The sequence below is a fragment of the Odocoileus virginianus genome, chromosome 17 (assembly GCF_023699985.2).
Source record: "Odocoileus virginianus isolate 20LAN1187 ecotype Illinois chromosome 17, Ovbor_1.2, whole genome shotgun sequence".
Classification (NCBI taxonomy): domain Eukaryota; kingdom Metazoa; phylum Chordata; class Mammalia; order Artiodactyla; family Cervidae; genus Odocoileus; species Odocoileus virginianus.
The window spans coordinates 8,769,165-8,793,814 of NC_069690.1; the positions used below are offsets into that span (position 1 = coordinate 8,769,165).

At 40.0% G+C, this 24,650-nt stretch overlaps 2 protein-coding genes and 2 non-coding genes across 9 annotated transcripts in view; 1 reads left to right on the forward strand and 3 right to left on the reverse strand.

The window, feature by feature from the left end:
- The window catches only part of TEX14 (testis expressed 14, intercellular bridge forming factor), a 146,030-nt gene extending 128,892 nt beyond the window's left edge, over window positions 1-17,138 (reverse strand). For 4 of the 6 annotated variants that reach the window (XM_070478543.1, XM_070478545.1, XM_070478544.1 and 1 more), the window contains exon 1: window positions 17,022-17,138. The gene's annotated coding sequence lies outside the window, so the exon portion shown is untranslated. The other 2 variants (XM_070478540.1, XM_070478541.1) reach the window with 2 other exon arrangements.
- On the reverse strand, window positions 4,631-4,794 carry LOC139039298 (U1 spliceosomal RNA). Its single transcript, XR_011492617.1, has one exon. It is a non-coding gene; the product is annotated as a U1 spliceosomal RNA (small nuclear RNA).
- On the reverse strand, window positions 5,931-6,094 carry LOC139039309 (U1 spliceosomal RNA). The gene has a single exon (XR_011492627.1). It is a non-coding gene; the product is annotated as a U1 spliceosomal RNA (small nuclear RNA).
- A 508-nt stretch (window positions 17,139-17,646) lies between the features above and the next one.
- The window catches only part of RAD51C (RAD51 paralog C), a 28,261-nt gene continuing 21,257 nt past the window's right edge, over window positions 17,647-24,650 (forward strand). Inside the window, exons 1-4 of the mRNA XM_020908718.2 lie at window positions 17,647-17,851; window positions 19,829-20,087; window positions 21,043-21,209; window positions 23,195-23,328. Of these exons, the coding sequence (XP_020764377.1) occupies window positions 17,734-17,851; window positions 19,829-20,087; window positions 21,043-21,209; window positions 23,195-23,328 (678 nt within the window). The 5' untranslated portion in view covers window positions 17,647-17,733. The remainder of the gene's footprint in view (window positions 17,852-19,828; window positions 20,088-21,042; window positions 21,210-23,194; window positions 23,329-24,650) is intronic.

Here is a 24,650-nt window from a genome sequence, read left to right on the forward strand (position 1 = left end):
CCAGGCACTCTTCAGAGTGGTGATAATGGAGGAAGGTACAACTGAGGCTCTCTGGAGAAGTCTTGAAACTCAGGTAAAAGTTCAAACAGTTACTGAAAAGAGGATGTACATATGCATTCCAAAGGCTGAATGCTGACACCTTCTCCCTCTCATCCTTCATTTGGTTTCCAGAACACTGGTAACTAAGCCTTTACCTTCCAGGATACTGAAAGCTTCCTCTGAGGAATGTGAACACCCTAGAAGAAAGTCCCATCGATGTCGACATGGGCGTCCCCTACAAAGGTGTAGGGAGATCACTCTGCAGGGAAGCAGAGAGACCATACAACCTCACCTTGGCACTCAGGGCTTCCAACCAGCTCCCTGTTTGTTAACATGAGGAGACAATTATAACAGCAGCTCAGCCAACCAAAGGAAGACAATATGGTGGAGACAGACTATGCAAAAAGAAGAAAATTTAAAAAGAAAATAAAAAATAATCATTAAAATCTTCAGAAATATAAAAGAAGACTTTGCATCTGAAAAACAAGTATTAGAAGCTATACAGGACTTCCGTAGTAGCACAGTGGATAACAATCCATTTGCCAATGCAGGGGACACAGGTTCAATCCCTGGTCCGGCAAGACTCCACATGCCTTGGAGCAACTAAAGCCCATGGGCCAAAACTACTGAGCATGCACTCTGGAGCCCACATGCCACAACTGCTGAGCCTGTGTGCCACAACTATGGCAGCTGGAGTGCCCAAGAGCCTGTGCTCCACAACAAGAGAAGCTACTGCAGTGAGAAACCGGAGCACCACAAGGAAGAGCAGCCCCGGCTCACCGCAACTAGAGAAAGCCCGTGCAGAGCAACAAAGACCCAGCACAGCCAGAGGACAAAAGATATAGAAAAAAATATATACATATAGAAAGAAGCAGCTACACAAAGCAGAAACTTAGAACAAAAGAAAAAAGAGGTCCTAAAGATATGATCATAGAAATAAAAAACTGAATACACAGGTTCAGCAAAAAAGATGAATAGATGGAGAACAGATATATGTTTTTTTCCTAATCAGAGGACCACTGTAGGAGTTCTAATATCCAAATATGGGAAGTTTTTGGAAAATTAAAAACCAAGGCGAGGAAATCACCAATGAAAAAATTCAAGACAACTTCCCAACATAGAAAGGCTTTCTAAAGGTCGAAAGGACTTTCATTAAGTGCCCCATACAATGAATGGCTGCATGATACACTATGGCAAAAAGTTAGGAAATTACAGAAAAATGAAACGAAATTCATTTTTCTAAGAATGAAAAGATCAGTCACACATATCACATAAATAGTATAAAGAATCAGAAATTCTTCTCAATAGTTTCCAGAGGTTATAAGTCAAAAAAGTGATGCCTCTGAAATCATGAAGAAAATTTTAACTCCATTAGAATTTGATACCCATTTAAACTATTTCACCTATGCAGCAGTCCAAAAGAACAATGAGATTAGGTACAGGAAAAACAGAAGTAGATAGACCTCCAGGAAAAACAAAACAAAACAACATTTAAACTAATAAGATTACTTGATATGATTGGCCTTGTGGAAAACAAGAGGCTATAATGGCAACCCACTCCAGTATTCTTGCCTGGAAAATCCCATGGACAGAGGAGCCTGTCAGGCTACAGTCCATGGGGTTGCAAAAGTTGGACATGACTTAGCTACTAATCCACTGCCACCATTGCAGTCCAGTGGTTAGGATTCTGTGCTTCCACTGCAGGGGACACGGGTTTGATCCCAGGTGGCAGAACTAAGATCCTGCATGCCTTGATACACGACCAAAAACAGAAAAGAAAAAGAAGGAAAAAAAAAAAGCAGAAGGGAAAAAAATCTAACCAGAAAAACAATAAAATTAAAGGGAACCGTGACATTCAATGACAATGTTCTGTTGTGAATAATGTTTCCCTAAGAATAATATAAACTGAATACTGATTTAACCAAATGGTTTTTAAACTATATTAGAAAAAATAGAGAAGAAAGGGTGGTGCAAGAGATCTAAATCTTTATTTACCATTATTAAGCATAGACAACATCAAAAATAGCATTGAAGCATGTATATTACCATATGTGAAAGACATCGCCAGTCCAGGTTGGATGCATGAGACAGGGCGCTCAGGGCCGGTGCACTGGGATGACCCTGAGGGATGGGATGGGGAGGGAGGTGGGAGGGAGGGTCAGGATGGGGGACACACCATGTATACCCATGGCTGATTCACGTCAATGTATGGCAAAAACCACTACGATACTGTAAAGGAATTAGCCTCCAATTAAAATAAATTTTAAAAAGTTGGTAGCTGGCTATACTATAATACAAAATAAAAAGTTTAATTAAAAAAAAAGAAATAGTTTGCCCACCTGCACAGTTACAATGCATTGCATTAAGTAATAACAACATCAGAACACATTTTGGCCACTCGGTACTAGTTGGAAAAAAAAAGAATGGATGCATTAAAGCAGAGGTTCCCCAACCTTTTTGATACCAGGGACTGGTTTCATGGAAGAAAATTTTTTTACACAGACCAGGTTTGGGGAGATTGAGGGGTTGTGTGGGGATGGTTCAGGCGGGAGCAATAGGGAGTGGGAAAATGAAGCTTTGCTTGCTCACTGATCACCTCCTTCTGTAGGTCCAGGGATTGGTGGAACCCTGCATTGAAGAATAATACCCTGCACACTAGTTTAGAAACAAAGAGGTTCATAAATGTCACAAGAATAAAACTTTAATTGTTTTTGGAGTGGAAAGTGTCTCCCTTTGAAGAGGACCTGGAGAATGGGAAGAAGCATAAGAACTTAGCTTAGAAACCTAAAAGGACTGGACTTCCCGGTGGTACAGAGGCTAAGAATCTGCCAATGGGAAGCCCTCCCACCACAGGGAAGAGTAGTCCCTCTTGCTGCAACTAGAGAAAGCCCCAGTGCAGCAATGAAGACCCACCATAACCAAAAACAAATAAATAAATAAGAATTTTAAATAATAAAAGTAAATTAATAAAATAAGAAAACTAAAAGAACTATGAGAAATATATGTGTTATTTTGATACAAATTTTAAAAACATGCTGCAAAATATCTGTACTTTGTGTCTCTCATGTTCCCTTTTAAACAAAGCCTGCAGAACTCAGGTGATTATTGTTAATTACCAGGTAAGTACTTAAACTTAGAAGTCAAGTGAAAGATCATATTTTTATGTATCAGACCCCTGGAGACACTGTAAATTACCCTGTCCGATTGCTAAGGGTCAGGAAAGGACTAAATACAGATGGATAAGATTTGTTCTAGGAGAGAAGCAGCAGGAACTGTTTCTGCAAGACAGGTAAGCACGAGTGCGAAGGTCACTAGAAATCTAAATAGCTACATCTGAAAAATAGGCAGAACCAGAATATACCATATCCTGAAAATGAAATACAGTGAATCAGCAGCATATACAGGAATCGGTTGCCTGCAGACACATTCTAATATTCAGCAACAAAACAGGTTCTCAAAGACACTGGTTGGGACCTTTTCTTTTTTCGCTCAGTGGTGTCCGACTCTTTGCAACTCCATGGACTGTAGCCCACCAGGCTCCTCCATCCATGGAATTTTCTAGGCAAGAGTACTGGAGTGGGGTGCCATTGCCGTCTCCAGGTTGGGAACCTTTAGATATATCCACAGTCAATCCAGATGTAGCATTCCTTAGGTAATAAAGAAGAAACTAATCTTTTCAATTTAACTTGCTGAAGTAGAAAGGATTAACAGAAGAGCCCCCTAAAGCTGTATAAAAGTCCCAAATTTTGACTGTGCTACAGAGAAAAATGGCTACTTATGAGGATATTTCAACAGCGTCAAAAATCCAGATTTCAAACTGACCTAAGAGAACAGACGAAATAAACATTAATAAATAAACATTAATCCTCTTTTTCTACCAGAGGTAAAAATCAGAAAAGCAGCAAGATTAACATTCACTTCACTGCCACAAATTACATTAACCCACTTTGAAAGCTCAGCTGGTAAAGAATCCACTTGCAGTGCAGAAGACCCCTGTTCGATTCCTGCGTGGGCAAGATCCCCTAGGGAAGCAAATGGCAACACATTCTTGCATTCTCCGCTGGAAAATCCATGGACAAAAGAGCCTGACAGGGTCACAAAACGTCAAGCAGACTGAGCGATTAAGCACAATATTCTGAAAATAAAGGCAAAAATGAAACTTCAAGCCATAAAGCATATTGAGATCTGAGTCACCCGTACACCTTCAACACTGCGTTTAAAATCTTCCCTTAACTTCCGAACCCATTGCAAGAAAAACTCGACCAAAACCCCACTTCCAAACAATAAACTAAATTCGCCAATCGCACGACCTCCAAAAAATCCTGAAAAATAAAACTCACCAAAGCATCAATAAACAAAAAGACTAAAATCAAACCACCACTCTTTAACATAATACTACCTAAAAAGTGAAAAAAAAAAAAAAAAAAACAAAACATAAAAACGGCAAAAAGAAAAGAAAAAAAGCCAGACAGCCGCATTAACACTGCTGCGGAAACCTCCACAACGCTTCCAGTTTTTAGAATAAGTTAGACCCCTATATCCCTATCTAACAAAAAAAAACCTACAACTTTTCTTAAACGAAAAATAAATTCAGGGGAAAGCGCGAACGCAGTCCCCCACTACCACAAATTATGCAGTCGAGTTTCCCACATTTGGGGAAATCGCAGGGGTCAGCACATCCGGAGTGCAATGGATAAGCCTCGCCCTGGGAAAACCACCTTCGTGATCATGGTATCTCCCCTGCCAGGTAAGTATGAGTTGCTGGCCCTGCCTGCCACCTCAGCCTCACATTCCAAACACTTCGCACTTACGGTCACTCTCTGCACCGCAGACTCTACACCCTCACTTACGAAACAACGGCTTCTCCCAACTAGAAGGGCCTGACAAGCACACTGCGAGTACCGCAACATTTGCAAAATAATACAAACGCTTCATAGTCATTCTGAACAGGGCCAGCCGACGCCGAGATCATTTACATACTCCGCGCACCTTAGTGACGTCACTCCGTAGCGCCGACGGTACCCGGGTCTCACGATAGGCTGACGGACAGCCTGGAGACGCTCGGGGCCTAATCCCCGGAGCCGGGAATGTGACCCACCTTTGTGACAGAACAGATTGTAGGGATGCGATTAGCTTTGAGACTGGGTGGGGCGGGGATAGTCCGAATTACCCAGGTGCGCCTAATATAATAAAAGACTTTTATGGAGAGGAGTTACATTATCAACTGACCGAAGACACGAAACTGGTGGCTTTGAAAACTGGCGGCTCAGTCGTGTCCGACTCTTTGCGACCCCATGGATTGTAGTTTACAAGGCTCCTCTGCCCATGGAATTTTCCAGGCAAGAGTACTGGAGTGAGTTGCACATTTCCTTCTCCAGGGGATCTTCCCGACCCAAGGATCAAACGCGGGTCGCCCGTATTGCGGGCAGACACTACCGTCTGAGACACCAGAAAATGGAGAAACGGACCACAGAGCAAGGACAGGTTGCTTTCAAGAGGTTCCCGCTATAACTACTCGTGAAGAAAGGAAAGGTCATAAAATGAGCCTCCCCTCGGAGAAAGAGACCACTGAATAGATTACTTTCTATTTCCACAGTAGTTAAGAAATTTCTTTCAAGTCTTTAACAGCGATGAAAGAGACCAACAGTTTTTTTTTTTTTTGTAAAAAAGGAAAAACAAACACGCCCGGGCGTTTAACCACTGCTGGAAAATCGAAATACCAAAAACCCTGGAAGTAACCATAACAGAAAAAAAAAATCTTGTACGTCTTCAGCCAACCTAATGATCCCCATAGTTTAAAACTGGGATAATTTACACCAGTAACTCTAAATAGCCACTACTAGTAACAAAAGAAAATACCAATCTGGTGCCTTCTCTTAGACAAGCCATATCAGGGGAAAGCGCGAACGCAGTCCCCCACTACCACAAATTATGCAGTCGAGTTTCCCACATTTGGGGAAATCGCAGGGGTCAGCACATCCGGAGTGCAATGGATAAGCCTCGCCCTGGGAAAACCACCTTCGTGATCATGGTATCTCCCCTGCCAGGTAAGTATGAGTTGTTACCGGCCTCTGCCATGTCACCCACATATTCTAATCACTCTAAAGAGAGGGTCACTTTTCTCGTGCATTTTTACAGACCTCTCCCCCCATTTCTGGAATTGAGCCTTCAAACTATAATTACAAAGGACTACTTTGTATATCTCAATGTTGCCAAATCATAGAAAATATAACGCCTAGTGTAAGCATTACCGGCAGTCACTGCGCTCATCTACATGTTCCACACCCCTTTTGCTGATCTCATTTAGCGTGTTCCTTTTCCTGGTATAGTTACTGGAATGAAACTTAAAGGCAAAGACTCTACAGATATAAAAGTAAGTTGCTTCTTTCAAGGGCTTGGAGCTAACGGCCTCGCTGTGATTCTGGCGCAGTTCAGGAAGCCGGTATCGACGCAACAGAAATAGCAAGTCTGAAAAGATGAAATTTGGTAAAACTACGTTTGGAAAATTAAGTCAATGTAGTTAGAGCTGCAAATAACTTGAGCGTTCAAAGCTTCAAGCACAAGTACAAAATAAGCTCTTTTTCAAATGTGGGGCAAATGATCGCCCTTACAAGAACAGCTGCACAAATACTAATTCTAATTTTGAACTGAGTTAGTGGAAAGCTCATGCAATAACCCCTCCTACGGCAGATATTTGGATGAACTGTAGGGGTCCATTCAGCTGGACTGTGATGATCCTCACCGTTGGAAATCACTTTTGTGATCAAGAGTGTCTCCTCTCCAAATTGAGACTAAGTTGTGTTTTGACTTATCCTTAAACCCTCCTGTGCTCGACACTACAAACGCAGGGGCATTCTTTTGCTTTTTCATGGGTGTCTGAAATCCACAAGACTACTAGAGACTCAACCCATCCTACAAGAAATTCCTGACCTCTCCAAGACTATCTCAGACCCTTCGAAAAGAGCAAATCCTGTTTTAGGCAGCGGTTAGTACTTCATGTATTACATGTTCACATGATTAATATCATGTGCTCTCCTTTCTGCCTCAGTGTATGTTAGAACTGGAGTTCCCATGTTTAACTGTTCTTCAGTTGCCCAAGATCACACTAGAACCAACATAGAGGGGGCGGGGTCAAAAAAAAAAAAAAAGAACCAACATAGTTCTCACATTTTTATCTTACAGAAGGACTCTTCTGGTATTCTCTCCTCCACCAAAATAAATCAGCCAGAGTTTTATATCTTTTCTTTTTTTTCCTGGCCACACTGGGCAACTTGCAGGATCTTAGTTCCTCTACTACAGATTGAACATGGGCCCACAGCAGTGAAAGCATGGAGTCCTAACCACTGGACCACCAGGGAATTTCCAAGCTTTTTATCTTTAAAACCGGAAGAAATAATGCTATTTGTAAAACTCATATTAAAAACTAACAAGCAATAACTGAGAACACAGAGGTAACTGAGATGGGGAGAGAGGAAAAAATACTGGGGTGGAAGACAGAGATCATGAAGTCTGAAGTCTGACCTTTCAGTTTGATTTTCATAAACTCTCTCCCCCCAAAGAAAGAACTATTATATGTAATACATATATAAAATATATACTCATATATACATACATACCTGCATATGTAATCGAGAAACAAAATATTTACATTTTTGTGTGTCTGTGAAATAAAAGTTGGAAAACTTGGGGCTTCCCTGGTAGTCCAGTATTTAAAAATCCTCCTGCCAGTTCAGGAGACACAGGTTTGATCCCTGGTCTGGGATGATTCCACAGGCCGAGGGACAACTAAGCCAGTGTTCCACAACTACTGAAGCCCACGCACCCTACAACCTGTGCTCCGCAACAAGAGACAACTCCACACTGAGTAGCCCCTGCTCACTGAAACTAGAGAAAGCCCACACACAGCAACAGAAACCCAGCGCAGCCAAAAGATTAATTAATAGTTTTTTTTCTAAAGTTAGAGATCTTGAAATCTGGCTGGGAACCACACTTGTAAGGAGAAAATGGTATCTGTGAGCTAGACTACTATTATCACCAAACAACTCTTAAATTCAAAATGCCATTTTCAGAAGGTCTGTGACTAGCAATGCCTTCTTTTTATTTGTAAGATATAGTTGATTTACAATATTGTGTCACTTGTGGGTGTACAGCAAAGTGATTCAGTTTTTTTTCATATTTTTTTCCACTATAGGTTGTTACAAGATATTGAATTTAGTTCCGTGTGTTATATACTAAGTCTTTAATGTTTATCTGTTTTATGTATAGTAGTTTATATCTGCCAACCCCATACTACTAATTTATCCCTTTCCACCTCCATTTCCCCTTTGGTCACGATAAGTTTGTTTTCTGGCTGACTCTGCTTCTGTTTCTTTATACAGATTCATTTTTATTACTTTTTAGACTTCATATATGTGGTATCATATAGTATTTGTCTTTTACTTCACATAGTATGATACTCTCTAGGTCCATCTACATTACTATAGAGGTAACATGTCATTCTTTTTTATGACAGCAATACTCCATTGTGCACGCACACACACATCTTAAACCAGTCACCTGTTGGTGGGCACGTGGGTTACTTCCAGGTGTTTGCCTCTGTAAACAGCACTGACAGTGTTTTCCTTTCTGACCATGATGCTTGTTGGATCTTACCTCCCTAGCTCAAACCTGAGCCCTCAACAGGGAAAGCGCCAAGTTCCAACCATTGGACCATCAGGGAATTTCCTAGTGGTGCTTTCTTAAATAACACAGAGCCCTTCACAAGGTTAGTTTCACTATTTCATGGGAACTTCATTGTTTTTGGCCCAGTTATCAAAATATATGTCCAAGGCAATCTGCCTTAGGGCAAAAGCATGACTGTCCTTCATGCTCTTATAGCTCAAGCAGGTTAAAACATTAATGCTACATCCTCACAGAAGCCCTGTGAAGTTTGGCTTTGAGGAAAGCCACAACATTCCATAGAAAAATAAAAGGAAATACTTACATTTTTATTTTAAATATAAACATAAGTTATCCAGAAAAAGTAGAGAAGCTTTAGTTCATTTTACAAATGTTGCAAAACTTTGTTGCCAAAACCAAAGTAGATGTAATCATCTCACAGATTAATCTCATTTATGAACAAAGAGAAATGCCCCCACTGGCAGCAACTAGAGAAAGCCCACACAGCAACGAAGACTCAGTGTAGCCAAAAATAAGTAAATAAAAGAACAGTACGCGATAACCAAATAGGTTTTATATCAGGTATATAGGACCTACATATATAAAAATATGTTGGAGACTTCCTTTGCAGTCCAGTGGTTAAGAACCCACCCTTCCATTGCAGGGGGCAAGGGTTTGAGAAACTCAGATCCCACAAACTGCTTGGCCCGGCCAAAAAAAAGCATATGATAAAGACAGCATTTTATATAGGTGGGGGAACAGATCAATTGCCTTATAAAGATTATTTAGAAAACTGTCTTACCACTGGAGAGAAGGGGGAAAAAATGCTTTCTCCTACATTTAAAAAAAAAATCACATAGATTACAATATTCAAATTAAATCATAAACCATATATAAAAAATACAGATGATTATGTTTATAATAATTTTGAAGAAAATAAAGACTTCTTTTTGGTCTTGCCAAAGGGCTTGGAGGACCTTAGTTCCCAGTGCCCCCTGCAGTGGAGTCCTAACCACTGAGCCACTAGGGAATTAACAAGAAAAGACTTTCTAAGCATGTTACCAAAGTAAGAATTAAATATAAACTTTGCATATACATAACATCAATAAAATAGAAAACCTCATAAAGTCTAAATACATGTGACAAAGTGGGAAGATATCTGCCATATAGTGATTAGGTAAGTAGCCTGTATAATAGAATATGCATATGAGAGAGTTGGCAGCTTAAGAATTTTGGGTTTTAATGCCAGACAAAACTGAGCAGAATGCTGAGCCTATCATAATAAATGTTAGTTATCATTTCTGATAATAAAAACAAATACATATTTTAAATTAAAAGTAGCCTAGTTAAAAAGTGAGAAAGGAACATGCACCCGTGTTCGTAGCAGTATTACAATAGCCAAGAGGTAGAAGCAACTCAAGTGTCTATGTACAGATGAATGTAAATATATACAATGGAATGTTGTTCAACCTTAAGAAGGAAAGAAATTCTGATAGATGCTATAACATGAATGTATCATACCTTGAAAACATTATGTTAAGTGAAATAAATCAGGCACAAAAAGATAAATTCTATATGATTCCATTTGTATAAGGAAATGAAAAATGGTGAGTTGTTCAAAGGGTACAGAGTTTCAGGTGTGCAAGATAAAAAAGTTGTTGACATAAGTTGCACAACACTGTGAATATAATGAACACTACTGAAACTTACACTTAAAGATAGTTAAGATGGTAAATTTCTTTTGACCATGTCACACAGCTTTCGGGATCTTAGTTCCCTGGCCAGGGATTGAACCCAAGCAACTGCAATGAAACCACCAAGTCCTAACCACTGAACTGCAGGGAATTCCCAAAGATGGTAAATTTTACGTTATGTGTATTTTACCACCATTAAAAATAAAAAGTGGAAAAAAAAAAAAAAGAAAAAAAAAGTGGGCAAAGGATATAATGGGATAGTTACAATAATAAAATACACTTGGCCAATAAAGTTATATGAAAAGATTTTTAACCTCTCTTAGTCATAATAAATTATAATAACCACTTAAAGTCAATTATACCTCAATAAAAAAAAACAACCAACCATTTAAAGACTGCTAAAGGCCAGTGCTGGGCTTCCCAGGTGGCACTAGTGGTAAAGAACCCATCTACCAATGCAGGAGATACAAGAGTTGAGGGTTCAATCTCTGGGTTGGGAAGATTCCCCTGGAATAGGATATAGCAACCCACTCCAGTGTTCTTGCCTTGAAAATTCCATGGACAGAGAAGCCTGTCTGGCTACAGTCTTTGGAGTCTCAAAGAGTCGGACACGACTGAGCACATATACACACTACATACAAAGGCCAATGCTAGGGTCGAAGCTGGAAAACCAGTTCCCATATACTGGTTTGCCCGCGCCCTTCCCCCCCACCCCGTATACTGTTAGTTGGACTGTAAGTAGTGCAAACGCTTGGTGATAAGTTTCAAAATGGGGAATTCCCTGGCTGTCCAATGGTTAGGACTGAAGGTTTCCACTAACATGGCTCAGAGTTAAAAAAAAAAAAAAAAAAGAAGATTCAAAATGAAAATGTGTGTGCTTTTTGACCTAGGAATTCTACTACCAGAAATGTATTGAGAGAGATGGCATGAACAAGCTCAAGAGCCCAGATGGGCATGCTTGAACAAGTGAGCTCCAGAGCACACACTACCTCATCACAGTAAAAAAAACTGGAAATAATTTCAGTTATTAATAACTGTCCAGTTACAGGCCACAGATTAGAAAGATGGGCCTCAGGACACAATAGTATCCAACCATTAAACTTAATTTTGTTTAATGTGGCATGTGGGATCTTAGCTTCTGACCAGGGATCAAACCCATGCCCCCTTCAGTGGAAGCACAGTCTTAACCACTGGACCACCATGGAAGTCCCAAACTTAATTTTAAAATAGTTTTTAATCATATAGAGAAAAATTTTGACAAAATATTAAGTGAAAAACAGAAGATATATAAGATACATACATTTCTTCAAAATGTGATCATAACTCAAATAAATGTATATAAAGTTGTAGGGACATTAAAATAAACTGAAATGTTAACATTATCATCTTTGAATGAAATTCAGCCCCCTTAAAACCAAGTTCCTCTGCTGAGTTTATGACTAACCTCTCAATCCAGAACTTTATTCCCTTTCCTTTCCTGTACCTGTTCCCCCTCAAGACAGGAATATCAAAGAAAAGGGGGAAACTGTAACTGAGCAGGACCCTATGGGCCTTCCCAGGACAGAGCCCACGCCCCCACCAATCCCCACTGTCTTCTGCCTGTCTTTTGTCTGTAGAAAAACTTTAGCCTCCTAGGCCTTCTTCAAGTTCCAAAGAGCAAACTTAATCAGAGAAGTGTGAAAACACAGAAAGAAAGGAAAACTGGCAAAACAAAATAGTAATAGTTTAGCCATTAAACAAAGTTAAGTTAGTTCCTCCATAAGAGCTATAGATAATATTCTGAGCCATATCCTTAGGTTGTTTTGCAAATACTGAAACCCCCACTAGGTGGAAGACGTTTACTGCACTCTGACCACAAGTATAGAGGCTCCACGCAAGTTGCATGTTGACTCCCGATTACCTCTGCGCCAACTAATGAGAATAAGATCCGTGAGCTGATCAAGTACCACACAGCTCTCTCCCTCAGCCTGTCACTAAGCCATAGGGAAGTCTGGGTCTTTGGAGAATTGGCTGCCCAGAGTCCTTATTTGGCCTCGCAATAAATGCTATACCTTCCTTCAGCACAACCCAGTGTCAGCAGGCTTGCTTTACTGTGCATGGTGAGCTGACCCAAGTTTGATTCAGTAACAACAACTGAAGAAAAGATCTAGGAGCATGGAAGTACCCTAAATGTCCACTGACAGATGAATGGATAAAGAAGATTTGGTGTACACACACACACAGACTCACACAATGGAATATTACAAAGCCGTAACAAAGAATGAAATAATGCCATTTGCACAACATGGATGACCTATGGTTCTCATACTATGGATACATTTCTATGTCACAGACATAGAAAACAAGCTAATGGTTACCAAAGTGGAAAAGCAGTGGGGAGGAATAAAATAGGAATTTGGGATTAACAGATACACACTACTAAACATAAAATAGTTAAACAACAGGGAACTATATTCAATTATCTTATAATAGTGGATAAGGGAAAAGAATCTGAAAAAAATATATGTATAACTGAATCACTTTGCTATATTCTGTAAATCAATGGTACTTTAATTAAAATATTTAAATAAAATAAAAAAGGTCTATTAATCAGTTTTATAGTCTATTTTTTTGTATTTTGTTTTCTACTTCCTACACATAAATATTTTCCACCTATTTTAGAGTACAAAACAAAAAAAAATGGGAGAGAGTAGCAGGTCAGTCATCTAATCACCCATGCTTTTAACAAATATATACTGAACACCTCCTATAAGCCATATATGGTGCTAGGGGTCCTAGGAAAACAGCGAGTAAAATCTACATGGTCCCCATCTGACTGAATCTCATTCTAGTTGGGGAGATATATGCTAAATAAATGATCACACAAAGACATCTGGTGCTATGAGATCCTTGGGGGGGGGATCTGATCTAGTTTTGAGGGGTTTGTTGGAAGTAGAGGTTCGAAGCCAGATAAGGGGTCAATGTATGCTGAGATTTGAAGGATAAATAGTAGTTAACTGGGTACAGCAGAAAGGTATGCACAAGGGTTCTGTTGTGGCACCCACAAGAAATTAACGCCAGAATGGCCTGGAGTATAAAGAGTAAAAGGGAGACTGGGAAAAGATACAGCTAAAGAGGTAAACAGGAGCTAGAACATGCAAGACTTTTTGTCTTATTAAGAAATTTGGTCTTTATCCTAAGAGCAAAATAGGGAGTTACACAAAATGAAAAGCACTCAAGAAAGGACCCTGTCTGCAGCATGAAGGGACAGACTAGAGGGGAGGGAAAGACAAGATGCAGGGCGACCACATCAAAGGCTATTACAGTACCTCTTAGAGAAACGGTGACAGCTTGGCTTAAAAAAAGGAGACATGAACATAATCAAGATATCTTAGAGAGAAATTGATAAGAGTTTGTGGTTATATTGAACACAGAGAGTTAAAGGAAAGGAGGTGTGTAAGATTCCTAGGTTTCTGGTTTGTGCAGATGGAAGGATGGATATTCAGTTCGCAGAGGCAAGGTGAATGAGTCTTTTGGGCCTAGAAAAGAGAACAACAGTCTCAAAGGCCCCTCGCTGAATCATCTAACTTCGGAGAAAACAAAACAGAATTTTAGTTCCACCCTGATGCTCCAGGCCAGCTGCATCTATCTGGGACTTATCACACCCCCGTCCAGAAACCTTCCACCCCCTACACCTGCCCAGAAGACCTATCACCCCCTGCCCAACTACAAATGTCATCTCAACAAAAGAATACTCAAAATATCCCACATGATTAATGTTTCCCTTATCGCTTCCACAAACCTCCCTATAAGTAAAAAGCCTCCCTGATCCCTCTCGTAGCTCAGCCTGGTCGTCAGGCCCACTGTCGCCCCTCCTTGCCTGAATAAAGGTAACCTACTTCTGTTAAGGTCGTCTTTCCTTTTCTGCCTCGCCGAAACTATACCCTACACAATGAATGCAGGAAGAGGACAAAGATTTTTTGGTGTGCTGAAGAAAATGAGTAAGGTTTAAGACAGGCTGAGTTGGAGATTTAGCATTGTGCTGTATACAGTTAGATATTTCCATCAGAAGGTCAGAGAACAGGTCAGAGCTAGGAAAATAAATTTACAAATTATTGGCATATAAATAGTCACTGAACTATGAATATGAATAAATAGCAAAGAGAGAAGGACAGAACCAGAGAGGGGAGAACAGAACAGGGTAGTGGGTGAAAGGTCAGTTATGGGGCCTTAAGAGAATGGGAACATTTCCTGCCCTAGTTACAAAGGATAAAAATGTAAGGGAGACAGAAAAGCCAGATGCCTAGGAAGGAAATCAGTGTGGGACCACAGAAGTCAAGTGAGAATAGTCTCAAGAGGTTGTGGATAACAAATATTTTGAGCTCTCATTATGTGCAAGGCCTTGTGCAAAGCTTTACCACAACCATGTGTAAAGCTGAACTTTGATTCAGAGTTTTTTCTTAGTCCAAACAGCACTCAGTTATCTTTCCTATTTTCATTCACTTGAACACACAAAGTTGCCAATTTTAAAAGTTCTATGTTTTTAGGCTAAAAAAAAGTAATCTGCTCAGCTATAACAAATATTCTTATTATTCCTCTCCCACATCTTTAGAAAACAGCCCATTCTCCATGAAAATGTGTCTGTACTTGATTACTTAGCTCAATTATAGATATTGACAGCAGTTTGGTAGCTCATTCCTACCCTTAGTTGTATCTAGAGAACAAGTCAGAAATGCAATACAACTCAGTAATAATGATTGACTAAGGCTCCATGGTGCTTTCCTGGTGGCTCAGTGGTAAAGAACCTGCCTGCCAACACAGGAGATGCTGGTTCAATCCTGGGTTGGGAATATCCCCTGGAGAAGGAAATGGCAACCCACTGCAGTATTCTTCCTGGGAAATGCTATGGACAGAGGAGCCTGATGGGCTACAGTCCATGAGGTTGCAAGAGTGGGACACGTCTTAGGGAATAAAACACAACGCTCCAGGAAGGCACAGACTCTTCTATTTGCCATGTCATTCTGCACAAAACTAGTGGTTAAATGTTTAATGTTGCTTAAGTATTCAAATCTTCAACGTGTAAATTTTAAATGGAGACCTTGGTAAACTGCTCACAAGATTACTATAAGGATCAAGTAAAATAAAATAAAACAAGTAAAAGCATTTTTCTTTGGCACTTTACAACTGTAGGAATTTTTTTTTTTTGAGGCTCACACCATTAGTACTCTGCTGAGCTAGGTGTTCAATAAGGCTTTATTCAATTGTATACACGTTAGAATATTTTTAAATGGAGAAAAACAAGATTATGTACCTTTTCTAGGTTAGTTTATATTTGTTAATTTAATCTTTCCTACAACCCCATGAAACATTATTAATTTCCATTTGCAGGCGAGGAAACCAACTTGCTTAAAGTCTCAGTCGGTAATTTCCTGAGATATGATACAAACCCAAATTTGTTTGACTCCAAAGCTCAAGTTTGATTTTTTCATAAAAATACTGCTTTTTTTTCCCTCCCCCTGACAGGGGAACCAACCCATGCTCTCGCCACCCTCTCCCCCCTGCCCCAGTGGAATCCCGGATTCCCAACAACTGGACCTCCAGGGAAATCCCACCGTAACAATATTCTCAAGATCAAGTAACCCCATGTCGCAATGGAAAATAATAACATACTTCCAGGAAAATTTAGGATACCAGTTTGAAAACCTGACTATAGAGCAAACTGCATTAAAGAAATCTTAAGAATGAGGATGAAAACAATAACAACTATAGCAACTCAATGGTCTGAATAAGATAATAATAATAAATAACAGAATGGCTACAGAGTGGACTGGTTTCTTAACTCCACACTGCTACCGAAAATTCTAAACACAACCGATTCCACTGAATTTGACCAAACTACTTCAAGTGCTATCGCTGAATATGTTAACACCATCTGTTCTTCACCCAGGACTCTGGTTACTTGATAAGCATAAGCCCGAATTCTCCCAGTGGACAATATTTATGTAATGTCCCCTGCATGTCCACATGTGGATCATACTAGAAGGTAAGCAATGTAGAGTAGCAAACAAACTGCCTTTTGATTAGTCCTACCAGACTTTCCCTGCCCTACCAAATAGGGAACAAATACTTCTCGAATTTTCCCCCCACCGCCACTCCAAGAGCTACCTCACTACTTGAAGGTAGCTCCGGAAAGAAAAAAAGATACTAGGTCTTAACTTTAGCTTGAAGAAAACTATGCTCTATGAGTCCGTCCCAGTCCTATTTTCCTCGCGGCATGGCTGTGAGCATTGGAAATGCGTAGGATTTGCTAACGTGGTCAGCACATTTCCTTCCTTAGATCTTCCGTACTTAAAGGGCTCTGATTCGCAACATTTAGGGAATTCCTTTAAGTTAGGAAGAAAAGTCAAGGCTAAGAATTTTTCTCTAACAGGAATGAGTTACTCCTTTAAATAAATTATACTCTCTAAGGCAAGGAAAGACTTCCTAAGCCACCTTCCAACCCGCCTCGCAATTTCCTCAAAATTCTCTATTTTAGTAAGCGGTCCCTTCAAACCTCTGTACCCGAAGAGGAGCTCTTGCGTAACCCGACGCCTCCCTCTCCACGACCACGGGAGCCCATGTCCAGCCCACTCGGGGGACAAGCTCGCTTACTTTTCCAGTTACTTCTGGTTAGGCTGTGAAGAACTAACGGTCTCAGAAACCACCACGCTCCAGACTTGACTCGCGGGAAGCCGTGGGTGGGCGCTGGGATCTTGCTGGGAGCGCGCCCCGCCGCTCTGGGGGGGCTGGCCCACAATCCCTCGCGAGGGCGAGGGCGAGGGCGAGGGCGAGGGCGGGAAAGGTGAGGGGGCCTAGCAAGGGGGGACAGCGGCAAGAAGGGCCAAAACAATGGCACCCTGGACTAGGGCTAATCTTTATTCGATTGTTCCAGACCCCAAACCGGTAACATGCAAGTGTGTATGTACGTAGTTCCATTCGGAGAGATCATTCCTACTAGCAACGCTGAGGCCTCCAGCCAGAGGGTCAGGGCAGAGGTGAAGAAATGTGGTTAAGACCCACTGAGCCTGGGCTTTTTGCATCCTGCGGGCTCCATACATTTTTTTTTTTTTACTGTCAGGATATACGATTGATGTGCAATCATTTCTAAAGGAGAGTTGAAAGAATCACGGAAGAAGCGGGGCACGTGAGTCAAAGTGTATCCGAGTTCCTCAGAGCCCCAGAGCCGGAGGCCGCGTGCAGTCAGGCCGCGGACACCTCCCCTTCCGTCTTCCGTCTGACGTCACAGGGCGCGGCCGACGCGGGTGTCCGGGCTCGGCGAGCTCTGGGAGCGCGCGACTGCGCGCCGAGGTGCTTTGACTTTGAAATGCAGCGGGATTTAGTGAGTTTGCCGCTGTCCCCGGCTGTGCGAGTGAAGCTGGCGTCTGCAGGTTTCCAGACTGCTGAGGAACTCCTAGAGGTGAAACCCTCCGAGCTCAGCAAAGGTAACGACTCCTGACGACAAGCTGAGGCACGCTGGCCGCCATCGGTGCCGCCTCCATCTCTGTTCGGTCTTCAGGCTTAAGCACTATCTCGGTCAGAGTCTTCTGCCGCCTCCCGCCGCGTTTACACTACGAAACAGCTCCTCGATTTCGCTTAAGAGTGATTTGAATGGTTAGAACTGTGGTCTTGGAAACATTCACCAATTGCTTTCTCTGCCAGTGCCCGCTGAAAGTTCTGAGGAATCTCTCGTTTACACTCAATAGAACCCATTTAACGTGGGTTATTATATCCAATATGTATAGAAAGGAACTGATGCTAGAGGAAGCTAAGTAACTTCATTATGAGCGGACTAGGAAGTCGTGCAGCCAGGATTGGAATTTAAACCGGCTGTCTGTTTTCACTGTTCCAAAATCCAAGGGGCGGGGATTCAATTTAAGGAATGTATGATTCGTGATAGGATGAGATAAATTAAGAGAAAGGGAGTAGAATCACCAGAACCTGGAGAAAGCAGTAGAAAAAAGATATCTCTTTTCTTCATGTAATTCACTGAGAAAAACCCAAACCTCACATTACGGAACCCTGTAGATTATAAATTGGTGGGAACCACTGCCTCGTGAGGTAAACGGAAGTGACACTGTCTGCTGTCACTACTCACTGTGCACCTTCCACTGCAGTACTCTCAAAACTGTTACTGAGATGGAACAGAATTCTAAGTCATTACCCTTAACAATGGGAAATAAGGTTATAACTCTCCACTCGAAAACAAATGCTGTAGATCCAGTGTTACTGTTTCTGTTAAATATTACACCGAGGACTGTATCCCTCAAACTTTGATCGGCTCATTTTGTCTCAACAGGTTGGTTTTTACCTGAGCAAATCTAAATGATCGTAGTAGTTAACAATTACTGAGCATTTTGGATGGCCTCCGCATTCTACCAAGGTTTTATGTGTATTTCATTCCCATTTCATAGAAGAAAAGTGTGAGGCATAAAAAAGTAACTTGCCTATGCATAGTGACTACATAGTGAGTGGGGCAGTCAGGATTGACAGACCTAAGTAATCCAGAGTTAAGGCTCTTAGATTGTATGGAACTTTCACTTCTTTAGCTTCATTATTTTCTTTTTTTTTCTTTTGGTCGCAGGGCTTGTGGAATCCCACTAGGGATTCAGTCCTGCCCTTGGCAGTGAGAGCGCAGAGTCCTAACCACTCCAGAATGGCCAGCATTTTTCTTTTATTAGCATCAGATTGTTAGTTCATATCCTTCATATATCAGTTAGGCACTGATATATCACACTTGTAAGTGATACCATCCTCAGAATTATTTCTTCTATGAGCTGCTCGTTTTGTAATTTCCATTTTCAGGCCGTGTTGTCAGGAATGAAGTCATGTAGTTGAGGAAGCATAAGTGTATTCTTTGAACTATTTGTGCATCAGATAATTTTCCTTATTAAACAGTTTGCAGTGATCCATGAATTTTTCTTCAAAAATTTTCACTATGAATTATACACATGCACTTCTGAAATATGCATCTTGTTTTAGGTAAAAAGTCCATTTTCATTGTTTCCTAAAAAATAATTTGTTTGCCTTATGAGAGCAAGTTTATTATGGCTTCATAAGACCCAGAGAGATAGTAAAAGAACAAAAAGATAATAAAAGGACCAAAAGGGGAAAAAAGTACATTTTTATTTCTACCTTTGAGATACTCTTGTAGGTACTCAGAAATGCTTTAGGGGTTTAGGTTTCTGAATTCTGTTTCTGAGGTAATAGCTTAATCTTTTAAGTATGTGAAGACTAAGAAAACAAAGATAAATGCCTTTATTAACTTGAAAAATTAAATAGTTAATTGAATATGACATTTTTATGTTTCTCTACTCTTGGCATCGCTCTTGTTATTTAAAAATTAAAAGTAATATAGACAATGGTGTATTAGACTGTTTTAAATCTCTAAAATCAAGTGTTCCTGTCTCTGTTTCTTTCAGAAGTTGGGATATCTAAAGAGGAAGCCTTAGAAACTCTGCAAATTATAAGAAGAGAATGTCTTACAAATAAAACAAGTTATTCTGTTACAGCTGAGTCAGGCAAGAAGTGTACAGCACTGGAACTTCTTGAACAGGAGCATACCCAGAACTTCATAATTACCTTCTGTTCAGCACTGGATAATATTCTTGGGGGTGGAATACCCTTAACCAAAACAACAGAAATTTGTGGTGCACCAGGTGTTGGAAAAACACAACTATGGTAAAATGTTCTCCCCTTAAGGGTGGGCTTAATAACATTTTATGAAAATAGCAGAGTATTGTGTGGTGGGTATACAGTTAGGAGACCAGAAAAGGCATGTATGTGCTCTTTTTTTTTTTATGGTAAGTTCTCTTTTAAAGAAATTGTTTTATTTTTGGCTGTGCTGAGTCTTCATTACTGCTCGGACTTTTCTCTAGTTGTGGCATGCAGGGGCTACTGTCTAGTTGCAGTGCATGGGCTGCTCATTGCAGTGGCTTCTCTTATTGAGGAGCACAGGTTCTGGGTGTGTGGGCTTCAGTAGTTGTGGTTCCCGGGCTGTAGAGTGCAGGCTCAATAGTGTGGTGCACGGGCTTAGCTGCTCAGCGGCATGTGGGATCTTCCCTGACCAGGGATCAAACCTTCGTCTCCTGCATTGGCAGCCGGATTCTTTAACACTGAGCCACCAGGGAAGCCCAGCATATATGTGCTCTTAATTTTGTGTATGTGTGCATCAAACAAACCAGTATTTGCCTTACTTCACCCCATCTTGATAAATTGATACAATTATTTTGATATTAGAAAGGGGTTTTTTTGCAACAGTATAGTGTGGTCAGTGGGGTAAACAGGCAGTCTTCTACTTTATTATAGAATTAACTCCTGAGAATATATTTGAAAGCCAAATGTTTGAAAGTAGACTTCTTATAATAAGAAAGAGGTCTGTACCCAGAAGCCTAAAAAAACCACTAAAGAATCCTTAATTGTGGTTTTATAGGTACACCCTCCCCCTAATCCATGCATCAACTGATTGACATATGTTTGGAACTATGGAGAGTCAACCATCTTTGTTGCCTTGCAGAGTATATTTATGCCTATAAAATATTTACTGGTATCTAAAGGTTAGTGATTTGGAGTTTGAACAGCACTGCTTTGATGATTATGATAATAATTTGGTCATTTCAGTTATTTCTCTTAACAGTATGCAGCTGGCAGTAGATGTGCAGATACCAGAATGTTTTGGAGGAGTGGAAGGTGAAGCAGTTTTTATTGATACAGAGGGGAGTTTTATGGTTGATAGAGTGGTAGACCTTGCTACTGCCTGCATTCAGCACCTACAGCTTATAGCAGGAACACATACGGGAGAAGGTAAGTTAACCAAGTGCTCTTTTTCAGTATAATGAAAGTAATTTGCATTTGTATCCATCTCAAGCCTTAATAGGGCTTCCCTTGTGGCTCAGCTGGTAAAGAATACGCCTGCCATGTGGGAGACCTAGGTTGGGAAGATCCCCTGGAGAAGGGAAAGGCTACCCACTCCAGTATTCTGGCCTGGAAAATTCCATGGACTGTATAGTCCATGGGTTTGCAAAGAGTCAGGCAGGATTGAGGGGCTTTTACTTTTAAGCCTTAATAAGAGACTACTTAGAACATGAAACTTAATAACTAGACTGTGTACTAGTATTAAACTCATACTTCTCTTAGAAATTGAAAATGCTGCACCTGGAGTTGCCTCCTCTTCACCTTATATGGCCCTCACTTTTTACTGCAGGAGCTCTGGGAGGAAACCTGTCTGTATGTCAGTGTGTGACTTCAAATCATCATGCTCTGGCCTGCCGGGTGTAAGCTAATGTTGCTGGACACCTTAATAAAGTAAAGGTTGTCTCAATGTATTCAGTGTATGTTGACTGGTTTTTCTAAAAACCAAGGGTGACCTTGAAAAATCATGTCTGGAAATGTTTGGAACATTAAGCCAATTGACCTTATATGGCTCTGTGTAGTATGTAATTGACTTTCGACTGTATTAATTGTACTGTTAAAGTGTTGGGAAGATGTTTTGTCCTTATTATGTGGAAATTTAGTGTTTGCTTAAAAGTTTTTTTAAAGGTAATTTGTATTCGAGTTCTTGTCCTTCAGTTCAGTTCAGTTCAGTTGCTCAGTCGTGTCTGAGTCTTTGCGACCCCGTGGACCGCAGCACACCAGGCTTCCCTGACTATCACCTCCTCCTGGAGCTTGCTCAGACTCATGTGCAAGGAGTCAGTGATGCCATCCAACCATCTCATCCTCTGTCGTCCCCTTCTCCTCCTGCCTTCAATCTTTCCCAGCATCAGGGTCTTTTCCAGTGAGTCAGTTCTTCGCATCAGGCAGCCAAAGTATTGGAGTTTCAGCTTCAGTATCAGTCCTTCCAATGAATATTCAGGACTGATTTCCTTTAGGATTGACTGGTTTGATCTCCTTGTAGTCCAAGGAGGTACTTGTAAAATTACATGGTTTCTGGTTTGACTGTTTTCTTTTGGTTTATTGTATTTTATTTTTTGGATATGTGGTCCTTATTCTTTTCTCTAGAAATGTTAAAAAAACATAATATTTTTCATAAAATGTTTGTATTCCCTTTAAATGAATATAATCAGCTGGATATTTTTACTTTCGTTGGAGTGCTAGGTGTCCTTTTTAACCAGTGACCAATATGTCTACTGAAAGTCCATCAAACTATCCATGTCACAGGTGTAATTTGTAATAGTGTCTTAGGATCTTATTGTAAATATTGTGGATGTAGCACTGGAATATAGTTCTTAGTGACTGGTATGTGATTAACTTTTTGGTTCAAAATGAATTTCTTAAATATATATTTGTAATAGGCAGTGTTCTCTGAAATTTAATTTATTGTTTTTTATTTCAGTATTAAAACTTAAGTACATTTTAAAATGCAGTGATTTTTGGCTAATGTCTCTCTGAAATATGTACAGAACCAATCTGGTTATTTTTAAAAATCCAATCTAAGGAGGGAATTTTATTTTATATCATTGTTTATATTTAAATATAAAATTATGCTATACTTTTAAGGGAAAAATCTGCTTCTTTTGGAAATTTTTCCTTTTAACTCTTAATTTGGAGTCTTATAAAAAAACAATAAAGACATTCCATTATGATACTTCTTTTCAATGGAAGCAGTAACAAATACGAAAATGTAGATGTTAAAACTCTGGTCTTTATGTGTATAAACACTTTCTGGATAGCATAATATGTAAGGAAACAGTGGAAAAGGTGAAAATAAGAGGTCAGGAATTTTGAAATGATTGTTTGTGAAATGACAGGTAAAATTAATTATTTTAAGATTCTTTTGTTACTTATTTCAGAGCACCCAAAGGCTTTGCAGGATTTCACTCTTGAAAATATTCTTTCCCATATTTATTATTTTCGTTGTCGTGACTACACAGAACTACTGGCACAAGTTTATCTGCTTTCAGACTTCCTTTCAGAACACTCAAAGGTATGGCTCCAACTTCATCAGGCTTTTTTATCCCTAATTTGTTGATTGCTTTTATCATGAAAGGTGTTGGATTTTGTCAAATGCTTTTTCTGAGTCAATTGAGACTATCACGTGGGTTTCCCCCCCCTCCATTGCTGTTAATCTGGTGTGTTTCATTGATTGATTTTCATATTATATTACCTTTGTACTCCTAAGGATAAATCTCGCTTGATCATGGTGTGTAATCCTTTCAGTATACTAAAGGATTGAGTTTGCTAAGTATTTTATTGAGGATTTTTGTGTCTGTCACTGGTCTCTGGTTTTCTTTGCTGGGGATGTCTTTTTGTGGCTTTGGTATCAGTGTAATACTGGTTTCATAAAATGAGTTAGAAAGTTTCCTTCTCTGCTTTTCAGAGTAGTTTGAAAAGGATTGGTATACATTCTTTAAACATTTAATAGAATTCATTGATGAAGCTATCTGTTCCTGCTCTTTTCTTTATTGAAAGGCTTTTGATTACTGATTCAGTCTCTTTTGGGCTACCCAAGTCACTCAGATGGTAAAGAATCTGCCTGCAGTGGAGAAGACCCAGGTTTGATCCTTGGGTTGGGAAGATCCCCTGGAGGAGGGAATGGCTACCCACTCCAGCATTCTTACCTGGAGAATTCCATGGACAGAGGAGCCTGCTGGGCTAGACTCCATAGGGTTGTAAAGAGTTGGACACCACTGAGCTACTATCACTTTCCAGTCTCTTTATACTTATTGTCAATCTGTTCAGATCTTCTGTTTCTTTAGTAAAGTTTTAGTGGTTTGTTTCTGTCAGTGAATTTGTCCATTTTATCTAGGTTATCTAATTTTTTGGCATGCAGTTGTTCACTATATTCTCTTTAATTGTTATTTTATAAGGTTGGTAGTAATGTCCCTATTTTCTTTCCTGATTGGAGTGGTTTGCATCTTCTCTTTTTTTCTTAGTCATTTTAGTCAAAGGCTTGTCAGTTTTGTTGATCTTTTCAAAGAATCAGCTTTTGATTTCAGTGATTTTTCCAATTGTTTCTCTTTTGTCTGTTTTATTTCCACTTTAATGTGTATCACTTTCTTCTACTTTCGTTGGGATTAGTTTGCTGTTCTTTTTCTAGTTGTTTAGAGTACAAGTTTAGGATATTGGTTTAGGATGAGAATTTACATTCCCATCAACAGTGTAGGAGGATTCCTTTTTCTCTACATCTTCCTCAACATTTATTTTTCCTAGACTTTGATAATAACCATTCTGACCAGTGTGAGGTGATTACCTCATTGAAGTTTTGATATACATTTCTCTAGTAATTGGCATATTTTCATGTGCTTT